Source organism: Jaculus jaculus, chromosome 17 (genome assembly GCF_020740685.1).
Source record: "Jaculus jaculus isolate mJacJac1 chromosome 17, mJacJac1.mat.Y.cur, whole genome shotgun sequence".
Taxonomy (NCBI): Eukaryota; Metazoa; Chordata; class Mammalia; order Rodentia; family Dipodidae; genus Jaculus; species Jaculus jaculus.
In genome coordinates, this window is record NC_059118.1 from 12,006,113 (window position 1) to 12,018,441 (window position 12,329).

At 44.6% G+C, this 12,329-nt stretch overlaps 1 protein-coding gene across 40 annotated transcripts in view; it reads right to left on the reverse strand.

The window, feature by feature from the left end:
- Nucleotides 1–12,329, reverse strand: part of Clasp2 (cytoplasmic linker associated protein 2) — a 208,582-nt gene that overhangs the window by 48,418 nt on the left and 147,835 nt on the right. For 25 of the 40 annotated variants that reach the window (XM_045136851.1, XM_045136850.1, XM_045136847.1 and 22 more), the window contains 2 exons: nucleotides 9,960–10,123; nucleotides 7,533–7,611 (listed from right to left, as the gene is read on the reverse strand). In XM_045136851.1, the coding sequence (XP_044992786.1) occupies nucleotides 7,533–7,611; nucleotides 9,960–10,123 (243 nt within the window). Of the gene's footprint in view, nucleotides 1–7,347; nucleotides 7,399–7,532; nucleotides 7,612–9,959; nucleotides 10,124–12,329 lie in introns of all 40 variants that reach the window. The other 15 variants (XM_045136845.1, XM_045136844.1, XM_045136839.1 and 12 more) reach the window with 1 other exon arrangement.

Genomic DNA, 12,329 nt, shown 5'->3' on the forward strand with positions numbered 1-12,329 from the left:
AGTACATCATGTCTCAGGTAGCAAAAGTGGGGATAACAACTCACATAAACCAACTCTGGGAACAAGGGATATTAGCTTCTTGCCAGTCGGCCTGAAACACCCCCCTTCTGCTGGTAAGAAAACCCCACTCCAATGACTACTGACCTGTGCAGGACTTAAGGAAAATTAATAAATAGTAGAAGACATCCACCACACAGTACCCAATCTGTATGCCTGCTGAGCAGCTTGCCGCCTGAGTGCGAGGTCTACATGATGTTGGATCTTAAAGATGACTTCTTCAGCTTGCCACTGGCTCCAGCTAGCCAAGCCTTGTTCGCCTTTGAATGGAGAGACCTGGAGCATGGTTTCAATGGACAGTGACCTGGCCTAGGCTACCACCGTCTTTAACTAGGCACTCCATGAAGACCTGGGTGAGTCCCGGCAGACACACCCCACATAACCTTCCTGCAGTATGCTGATGACCTCATTTTAGCTGCCCCAGACCAACAAACCTGTCATTTGGCGAATGGCACCTTGCTCACAGAATTACACCAGATGGGATATCGAGAGTCTGCAAAAAAGGTAAAGCTCTGCCAAAGTGAGGTAACGTACCTAAGGAACATACTCAAAGGGGGCCAACATCTGCTGTCTCAGGCCTGAGAAGAGAAGATCCTCAGTATTTCCACTCCCAAAACTCTATGACGAGTTCGTGAGTTCTTGGGCTTGGAGTGATTCTGTAGACTCTGGGTGCCAGGATTCACGGAAACTGCTAAGACTCTCTATGAGGCCACCAGGGGCAGGAGAATGCTTTGGACTAGACTCCAGAGATGGACAGTCATCCATGGGCTCAAGGAGGCATTCTTGAAGGCCCCAGCACTGGCCCTACCAGACATCTACAAGCCTTCCCACCTGTATGTGGATGAAAATAAAAGCACAGCTAAGGGCGCGCTAACTCAAACTCTAAGCCCTTGGAAAAGACCAATAGCCTCTCTGTCCAAACCACTGGACACAGTAGCACAAGGATAGACAGCCTGCCTACCTATCATGGTGGCCACTGCACTGCTGGTTAAGGATGCAGGTAAGATTACTGTGGGACAAGAATTGGTCATAATTACGTCACATGCCACCGAAGGGATTCTTAAGAATCCCTCAGGCCGACGAATCTCTAATAACTGATTGGTGCATTAGCAGACTCTGCTTTTGAACCCGCCCCACATCCAATACCACCCTACCTCAGCCCTCAATCCAGCCACATTACTGCTGGACCCAGGCCAGGACATTACACATGACTGCTCAATAGTGTTGAACCAAGTCCAAAACATGAGGCTGGACCTGATAGACATGCCCTGGCTGAATGCAGAGGTGGACTTCTTTACATATGGGAGCAGTTACATGCAAGATGGAGTCAGGTATGCGGGCGCTGCGGTAGTAACTCTTGACTCTGTAGTATAAGCCTCTGCCTACCACCCAGGACTTCAGCCCAGAAGGCCGAACTAATTGCCCTGAGTTAGGCCCTTAAAATGACCAAAGACAAAATTGCAAACATCTTCACAGACAGCCAATATGCCTTTGCCACTGCTCATATCCATGGGTTCATCTGTGAGGAAAAGGGGCTGCTCACAGTGGAAGGCAAGACCATCAAAAAATAAAGATGAGATCCTAGTCCTATTAGAGGCAATATGGCTGCCCCTCAAGATGGCCATTGTCCATTGCCTGGGCCATCAAAAGGGGGAAGAAAAAAGAACAAAAGGAAACAGACTGGCCACTAAGCCGACAAAAGAGATGACACTAGACTCCACAGCCACGGCCTTGGTGGCTATGATTCCACCAGGGCTCCCTCTGATCCCCCATTACAACTCGAAAGATAAGGAGGGCCTAATCAAATGCCAAGGACTCTTTCAAAAGGAAAGATGGTTCCATATAGCTCAAGTCTGGATTAAGAGCCACAATCACAAGACTCTCTGGAAAGGCCCTCACATGGTAACTTGACCACACCCACTGCCATGAAGGTTGATAGAATCAGAACCTGGATACATCACTCCCATGTCAAACCTGCGGGACGAGAGACCACTCAACAGTTGTAACACCAACAGGAGAGGCCTCCTGACTCGGCTCCAGAAGGATGGAAGACTCAGCCCCACCCACCGGATCCATTAAAGCTAAGACTTTACAAATCCTGACCTTGATCTCTGCTATGGGTTTGGCCCTTACTGGACCTAACCATCATGAGCAATATAACCTCACATGGGTGGTTACTCACATGGCTACAGGGACTATTGGTTAATTCCACGTCCCACTCAGCCCCTGTTGGAACTTGGTTCCCTGACATAACATTTGACTTGTGCACACTGACTGGAGGGGATTGGGATATCTACGCTGAACTGCAAAACTGCTACCACCCAAGCAGGCACAACATGGTTCGACACACCCCCTTCTATGTCTGCCCGGGGGGTGGGGGGCAGGAGATCCACGTCTCAGAAAACCAAATGTGGGGGTGGGCAGAATCGTTCTTTTGTGTAAGCTGGGGCTGCAAGTCAACAGGAACAGTCTCTTGGGGCCCCCTCCCCCCAGTTAAGGATGACCTCATTGTGGTTAAACAGAGCCCAGGGTCAGACTCACCAGGATGGGGATACGGGCTGCAGCCCAAACTCTACTTAAACGGTCTCGGTGGACCGTGTGCTTCTAGTACCTGTAATCCAATCAATGTTAAGTTTACCCCAAAAGGTAAAAAAGCCACCAACTGGGGAGCAGGAAACACATGGGGACTATGGGTCTATAAACCAAATAGTGAGTTTGGAATATTATTCACTATTCAGCTTCTAACTCAAAAGATAAAATCCGGGCCTGAAGTATCACTAGACCCCAAGCTGGTCCTGCCACCATTAAAATGTCACCAGTAGGCTGTGCTTACTGAAAGGCCCAACCTAACAAGCCTAGGGTGACCTCCATCCCATGCATGAGCCCTGCCCCAAGTCAGGAACCCCAACCCCGATCCTGACCTTGGGACTTACCCTGGGCTACCTATCCATTGATACGTTACTCTAGGCCTGAACTCACTGATGACTGAGGGTTCTGCTTAGATGCAAGGTCTCCCTATTGTACGGGAATAGCTTTCCTTGGGAATTAACCCTCTCTGAGGATAATGGGGCCTGCCCCTGGCATCACCTGAGTGTTGGGAGATTAACTTTGGAATTGGTCAAAGGGAATGGACTCTGCATTACAGAGGAACATAAGCCTGTCCCCCATGCTCAGAGACACCTATGCCACACCACCCAAAAAGTGCCAAATCAGAAGATGTACCTCATCCCTCCAGATGAGGCCTGGTGGGCCTGCTCTGCTGGGTTGACTCCTTGTGTTCATATTTTAACTGTCAACCACACTGACGGACTCTGTGGACTGGTCCAGCTAACTCCTAAGATTCGTTACTATTCAGGCGAGGTCAGGGAGACCCGCCTCTCCCATCTCGACCGAAGATCAAAGTGGGTGGCAGCCCCTGCTAGGACTCCGTGTTGCCAGGGCCACCGGCATGGGCACCGAAACCCTAGTTCTCCAAGACAAAACTTACAAGGCCCTAAGCCTAGCAAGAGACCCTGATCTAGAAAAGCCCATCTCATATCTCAAGACTTCCTGATCTTCACTAGCCCAAGCTGCCCTTCAGAACAGGCGAGGACCAGACCTCCTACTCCTCCAACAAGGGGACTGGGTCTAGCCCTAGGAGAACAACGCTGTGTTTATGCTAACCATTCCGGAATCATCAGAGAATCAATGTCTCTAACATGGAAAATATTACAAGACAGAGAAAAAGAGAGGCAAAAATCCCAAAGCTGGTATGAATCCTTGTTCGTTTGGCCCCCTGGCTCACTGCCCTCCTTCCAGCAGTGACGAGCACCTGGTGCTGCTGCTACTCGCCTCGCCTGCGGGCCTAGATCCCTAACACTCATAAGCATGGTTTGTCAAGGATCGCATGTGTACTTTCAGCTTATGGAATTAAAGTGCAGTATCAACCCCTAAACACCTCTCAAGGATTTGAGACGAAACCTATTTCAAGGGAGGAATGAGGGGATCAAATTTGCTCCAGTTTACAGCTAGGCATATGTTTCAGTTTCCCAGAGAGGCAGGCACGAATTCTGGGAAAACTGAACAAAGTGCTGTTAATCAACAGCGACCCTGACATGTGACCAGGGAAGATAGCCACCTAGGGGCCTGAGTTCCTGCAATACCTCTGGACTATGAATAAAAAAGGACTTGCCGAGGTCGTGGGCTCCAGGGCTGATTCAGTTCCTGCAAAGTCTCTAACATGTCTAAACATGCCCAAGGATGGTAAAATCTGGGCCACAGCCAATCAAAGGTGTACAAATGAAACTGCTGCTGGCTTAGCCATTTACATTAGATGACCCAACCCTCCTAGAATTCCCCTAGCTGTGCTTAAAAGGGGACTGTGAGCTCCTCTCAGAGTTGCCATTTTGTATGAATGGTTGGCACCTGGCTGGCTGATTCTGCAGAATAAACACTCTTTGTTTTTACATACTATTTGAGTCTTTCTTCAGCTATTCTCAGACCCTTACAAAATAAGGTAGATAAAGTAAGAAAACAGGCATGCAACTTCACTTAAATGTGAGTGTGACAAGACATTCAGTAAAAATTCCACTTCTATCACAAATTCTAGTAACTCATATAAAATCATCTTATATTATCCTTTCCCTCATGGCTAACTTTCTGATGTTTAATCACATAGCAATCCAGGAGATGTAAAATGTTATACAAGCATCCTTAATTTTTATCTATTTTTGTTGTTGTTGTTATTGTCATTTTGTTTTTTCCCCTCTCTCCAGGTAGGGTCTCACTCTAGCCCAAGGTGACCTGGAATTCACTCTGTAGTCTCAGGGTGGCTTTGTACTCATAGCGATGTACACCACCACATGCAGCAAGTAGTTTTTTTTTTTTTTTTTACAAGAAAAATTTCTTGAGCTGGGCTTGGTGGCGCATGCCTGTAATCTCAGCACTTGGGAGGCAGAGAGCAGGATTGCCATGAGTTTGAGTCTACCCTAAGACTACAGAGTGAATTCCAGGTCAGCCTGGGCTAGAGAGAGACCCTACCTTGACAAACCAAAAAGAATTTCTTTAGATCTCCTGCTCCCCACCTGAAAGTTGCTCTTATCCTAGCCATAAGGTATGGCTCCAATATAATGTACACCTGCTAGCCTATTCTAAAATAGTAGTTAGTGTTAAGAATTACTTTCCCAGAAGGCTTCGCTACTACATTAACAGCTATGTCACTATACCTTTGTAACAAATAATTGAAGTTTTAGAGGAATTGTGGCTTAGTCTCCAGTTCACTACTCTCCAACAGGAGAGGGTATTTCCTTCGCTTTGCTTCCCACATACTTACTTGCTTTGCTTGTCATCCTCTCGGGTCTTCAGCAATTTGATTTTTCTCCTTCGAGGTTTTTTATCCCTTCCCTCCCCATCTCTCTCTGTCCTGTCCTTTCTTTCTCTCTCTCCTTTCCCTGTCTTTTATGGTTTGTAAGAAGGGGCCTCATAGCCTAGAACTCTCTATGTACCTAATGCTGGCCACAAACTCACAATCTACCTGTCGCAGCCTCTTGAATGCTAGGGATCAAAGGCATGTGCCACCACTTCCAATTAGCTTTTAGCACACATTTGCTTCCCACCCCCCGCAAGACAAGAGCTCATGTTGCTCAGGCTAGCCACAAACTCTTGGTCCTCCTTTGCCTCCACCTTCCAAGAGCTGGAATGACAGAAGAGGACTCCATCGCTGGCTCACTCACACTTCTGAAGCTGACTTAGATTTTCATCTACAATTCATGAAACATCTCTGTATACATTTCCAAACAAACATATCTATGCCACATCCTTTATTTGAATTTAATATAATTCAGTAGAGATAACAGTAATAAAATAATAATAAAAATTATAACTTTTCTATTCCCAGGTATGTCTAACACAATGCCTTGGGCATAAAATTAATATACACACACACAAACACACATGGCAAATTATTCTGCAGACCTTTTTAAACATGAAAACAGTTGGAACTATTTTACAAAGTAACTCTGAGAAAACACCATTATGTTGAGTGAAAGTCAATCCTGGTTTAAGAAAAAAAAACCATAACAATGATTTTGAGGCACAAATGCATTCACAAACTTAAGGGAAAAACCAATCTTGGGCAGTAAGGCTTGGGAGATATATTTCATGCAAAATAGAGCAGAAAGTATATGACTTTTATAGCAATATGCTTGTTATTTCCCTGACTTTAATATCATTTAATACAGCTCATAAAAATATTTTATTTGGCCAGGCATGGTGATGCATGCCTTTAATCCCAGCACTCGGGAGGCAGAGGTAGGAGGATCACCATGAGTTCGAGGCCACCCTGAGACTCCATAGTGCATTCCAGGTCAGCCTGGGCTAGAGTGAGACCCTGCCTCGAAAAGCCAAGAAATAAATATGTATTTTATTTCTTTAATTTGTATGTGGTCTAGAGCTTGAACCCAGAGCCTTATACACGCTATCCATCCTGCACTGTATCAGTGAACTTCACTCCTACTACACTTCTAGCCTGTGATGAACACTTTCAGTACAGAATTTAAAGGCTGTTTAATGTAACGTATTTTTTGAGACAGGATCTCATGTAGTCCAGGCTAGCTTCCAACTCATGACCATGAACTGTAAATGCTCCTGCTTCCACATCCCAGGTGCAAGGACTACACATATGCACTACCACCTGCTTTATACGGCATGCTAGGCGTTCACTCTGCCAACTGAGCTATCTCCTACTCCCAGCAAATTTATCCGCTACGGTAAACTTCATCATTTGAACTCACAAATTAGAATCTACTAGAAAATGTGTCCAAATAAAAACTAAACAAGTTAATCTTGATTATAAGTTGAAATGACACATTACAGAAAATATTCCTATTTCAATTATGGAGAATGGAGAATGAACTGAAATTAAAGTGAACGAACTTTATACTAAAATGAGTACATACACAAAGCTGACTGTTTCTGCCCCCACGAATCTATTAAAATTTCTGATGCTTCATCAGAAAATAAAGTAGTGGGAAATCACAAACATAAAATTAGGTAAGATGTACGAAGCAAGTTTGCGGTGCCAGCCTAAGGTTAGAGGGCCAGACTCTGTGATGCTTTCAAAATGTTTCCCCAGTAAGCTTCTCCAAACCATAGGTCAGGCATCTCAGCAGCATTTATAATCCAGTATGTGCATGCGCAGAAGGCTTACAAAGGTTAGTGGTCAAATATGGATGCACGAAATATTATCTGAAATACTGCAGAAAGAGTTCAGAAGAGAAATAATGCAGCTTAACACAAAAACAAAAGAAAAACCTTGGAGCTCCAAAAAGAGTGAAGGTTGTCCTGGAGTGCCGGCTTGACTGTCTGCAAGTTTATAAAGACAAAACCCACTGATTGAGCACCTGCTCCTCATAGACAGAAACATCAACATCATCACTGCTTTAACTGTAAAATATTTCTACTCCTTACAACACTTTCAAAAGACCTTTGTTTTTTACCTTTAAGCTTGGTGTTTGGGTCTGATCAACTGTAAATCTCATCAGGATATTAAACTGAAGATCATTTGGGAAAGACTCCCTAAAAGAATAAAGCCAAACAAAGGGGAAAAAAAAATCAAATCAGTAAGAGTGAATTGAACAAACTTCAGAGCAAAGGACTACTTCATACCATTACACAATGTTATCCGCAAAACATGTATTTCGTCCAGTATAAGAATTCAAATGAAAATACACCCCGCAAAGAGTAAAGAAACAGTACTATAGCAAATCATAATCTATTTTGTCAACTATACATTTAATCAGGAAAGTGTATTCAGTGAAAAGTTCAATATTCTCAGTCATGCTTCTCCATTCTAAAATCTGAATCCCAGACTCATTTCAATGTAATAAATGGATATTTGGAACTGTTAGCTTAACAATATACTTAAGAAGGTAGAAAAACATTGCTGGCTTAAAAATCTAATGTAAAGAGGGCTGGATAGATGGTTTTATGGTTGAGGCGCTTGCATGAGAAGCCTAAGGACCCATGTTCTACTCTCCAGATCCCACATAAGCCAGATGCACAAAGTTGAGGCGAGTGCAAGGTTGCACATGCCCACTAGGTGGCGCACGTGTCTGGAGTTTGACTGCAGTAGCTGAGGCCCTGGTAAGCCAATTTCCTCTCTCTCTCTCTCTCTGCCTCTTGCTCTCTCTAAAATAAAATAAACTCTAATACAAACAGATTTTGAGTATTTAAGTGGATAACAAAACATTCTTGTAAGATGTGTGAAGTTGGGCATGGTGGATTACACTTACACTCCCAGTACAGGAAAGGTTGAGGTAAGATTGCTGTGAAATGGAGTGTACTTTGGGCTACTGAGTTAGCCCATGTCAGAATGGGCTAAGGTGAGACCCTCCCCCACCCCTGACTAAAAATGAGGAGGAACAACTTTTAGTTTTACACCAGATCAGTTAATTTTCAACTCAGCTCTTTGCACAGATATCTTCAGTTGATTCTAGCTCAAAGGTCAAGACATGAATGTAGTTATCTTTTTTTTGCTGCTGTTTTTATAAGACAGGTTCTCACTCTAGCCCAGGCTGACCTGGACCTGACAGCTATTTGTCTGTGGAGTGTTGGGAGTAAAGGCATGTGCCACCATGCCCGGTTGCTGCTGTTTTCCACTATGTAACAGTGTTTTCCAGAACTGTCTCAAACTCCTGGCCTCAAACTACCCTTCTGCATAAGCATCCCACAGGCTTGAGCTACTGTGTTTTAGATGTATCTTTAAAAACAATTTTTTTTAAAATTTATTTGAGAGAGACAAACCAAGAAAGAGGCAGGCAGAGAGAAGAGAATGGGTGTGGCAGGGCCTCCCGCCACTACAAATGTACTACAGATGCATGCACCACTTTGTGCACATGGTTTTATGTGGGTTCTGGGGAATCAAACTCAGGTCATCAGACTTTTGCAAACAAGCACCTTTAACCACTAAGCCATGTCTCCAGCAGCACCACCCATTTTTTTTCTCAATTTTTATTAACAACTTCCATTATTATAAAAAATAGCCCATGGTAATACCCTTCGTCCCCCCCATTTTCCCCTTTGAAATTCCATTCTCCATCATATCCCCTCCCCATCTCAATCAGTCTCTCCTTTATTTTGATGTCATGATCTTTTCCTCCTCTTATGATGTTCTTGTGTAGGTAGTGTCAGACACTGTGAGGTCATGGATATTCAGGCCATTTTATGTCTGGAGGGAGCATGCTGTAAGGAGTCCTACCCTTCCTTTGGCTCTTACATTCTTTTGGCCACCTCTTTTGCATTAGACCCTACCACCACCCATTTTTAAGACAGGGTTTATGTACCCAACCTGACCTTGAACTCCTGAGCCTCCCATATGCTGGGATTATAGATGAGTACCATAATGCCTGGGTTCTAGTTATAACTTTTTTGTTTGCATGTTTTGTTTTTTTTAGTTTGGCCTTGAACATGCTATGTAACTGAAGGTGACCTGAGCTTTGATCCTCCTGGCTCTGCCTCTCAAGGAGTGTGCTACCAAACTTAGCTTAATTTTATCTTTCCTAAGACAAAAATATCAGCGGGAAATACTCAAACCAAAATTAATGAAATCTTACTATAGGGAGTAAAATATCATGACTTCCATTAGGCAAACATGAAATACAAGCAGAAAATACTACCTTGTGGCTGGGTGTGGTGGTACATACCTTTAATCACACCATTTGGGAAGCAGAGGTAGAAGGCCACCCTGAGACTACAGAGTGAACTCCAGGTCAGCCTGGACTAGAGTGAGACCCTACCTTGGAAAAAAGACAGGGAGAGGGAGAGGGAGAGGGAGAGGGCGAGAAAAGAGAGAGGGAAGGGAAGGGGAGGGGAGGGGAGGGGAGGGGAGGGAAGGGGAGGGAAGGGAAGGGAAGAGACGAGATTACCTTGTAACATCGAGGGCTTTCTGTACTTTTGCCTGAACAGAGCCAAGCAAATCAGCACCCATTTTCTTTAGCAGTTGCGTCAACAATACAAACAGCCAATCCTGAAGATCATCTTTGTGGACTTGTATGAAATCTACTAGGGTCTCCAGAAACATGCTGAACACCTATAGTTGATAAAGGGGAGAAGTGGGAAGAAAAAAGGAGGAAATATTGACATTTATGCTCAATTCTAAAGTGAAACAGAAGGGAAAACAGGAATCAGAGGCACAGCGATTGGCAGCCAAGCGGGAAAAAAAATCTCTCTCGCTTTTCATTGGACTCTGTGATACAAGAGTGCACCTGCGGTGTTATCCAACTTCTGCAGAAGTTTGACAAGGAGCTATTCCATGCAGCATCACTTGGTAAAGAAACTGGCCATAATGGCTGGCACACCTGATGTACTTAATGATGCCACAACTTAAGACTAGGTGAATTAAATCCATTTCCTATGGAATGGGGGTGGTGGGGGAAGACAGCAACTGTCTGCAGTCTCAGGGACATTCAGCTTTTTAGAGGAGCAGTACCAAGGAAATTCAAGAATGGTTATACTGATAGTAGAAAATGTATCTGAAATAATGGGCTGATTTGAGAATCCTCAGATTTCTCAAATGACATCTGTCATAAACAGGCTTATTTTTTTTTTTGGATGAGTTCTATTATTTATTAAACTTCCCCAAAAGTAATTTTTGATGATCTAGTAGTAATGAAAACCATCACTTAAGTAAAGCCACTTCAGACTAAAAGTATATACTTAAAGTTAAGTGACTTTTTCCCCCTGAAGTAGGGTCTGACTCTAGCCCAGGCTGACTTGGAAGTCACTCTGTGGTCTCAGGGTAGCCTCAAACTCACAGCAATCCTATCTCTGCCTCCTGGGTGCTGGGATTAAAGGTGTGCACCACTACACTAGCAAATTTAGTAATTTTAAAAGGCCCTAGATGACATACTATTCCTCTTCATTGTATTGGTGGTTCTATCCCTTTTTAAAGTCAATGGACCTGGACTGGACCTCGTTTTGTAAAATACAGTCTCCTCGCCTCATTCTTTGGCCCCAGACCTGGATCTTTGCTTATGCTGTTGTGTAACAGTTCTCTTTCTCTCTTTGTTTTTCCCACTGTTTGGAATTTTTTCCTTTTTTTTTTTTTTTGGTTTTGTTTGAGGTAGGGTCTTCTCGCTCTAACCCAGGCTGACATGGAATTCACTATGCACTCTCACGATGGATTTGAACTCATGGCCATCCTCCTACCTCTGCCTTTCAAGTGCTGGAATTAAAGGCGTATGCCACCACGCCTGGCTTTTTCCTGGCCTTTTTAAAATTTATTTGCAAGTAGAGACAGAACAGAGACAGACAGAGAGCATGGGCAAGCCAGGGCCTCTAGCTGCTGCAAACAAACTCCAGATGCATGTGCCACTTTCTATATCTGGCTTTATGTGGGTACTAGGGAATCGAACAGAAGAGGTTAGGCTTTGCAGGGCAGGCTCCTTAACCACAGAGCCATCTCTCCAGCCCCACTCCTTTTGTTACTTTGTTTTCCAAGGTAGGGTCTCACTCTATCCCAAGCTGACCTGGAATTCATTATGTAGTCTCAGGGCGGCCTTGAACTCACGGCGCTCCCCCTACCTCTGCCTCCCGAGTGCTGGGACTAAGGCGGGCGTTGCTGCGCTGGGCTGCTCTTTCTTAACTTCAGTATGCTCGGCCCATCTGAAGCTGACCCTGCTTTCCTCTTAGTCCCTCCTTCTGTGTCGTAAATTCTTTCTACATCCTGCATGCCTACATTTGGTTGTGTCCTCATCACAAGTATGACCTTCTTGACAGACTCTCTGCTCTATCTTGGAGGCCCAGAATCTCCAAACAGCCATCTTTTTTTTTTTTGGTTTTTCAAGATAGGGTCTCACTCTAGTCCAAGCTGACCTGGAATTCACTATGGAGTCTCCGGGTGGCCTTGAACTCATGGTGATCCTCCTACCTCTGCCTCCCCAGTGCTGGGATTAAAGGTGTGCGCCACCACAGCCCTCTTTATCTGTCCCTAAGCCTGCACAAAGCCCTGTGGACTTCAGGCCCAATCACAATGGTGGCCAGTCTTTGCTCTCTCTAGTTCCTAAATACAGGATCCAATCAATGACAAGTATTTGTGGTGTTAAAGCCACACACTCTCGTACAGCTACTCCACCTGTCACGGCACAGCGACAGACATAAACCTGCATTTATGTGGGTACTGGAGAGACAAACCCAGGCTGGCAGGCTTTTATAAGCAAGCACCTTTAACCGCTGAGCCACCTCTCCAGGCCCCCAACCCCCTTTTGAGACAGGGCCTATGTATCAGAATTGACCTT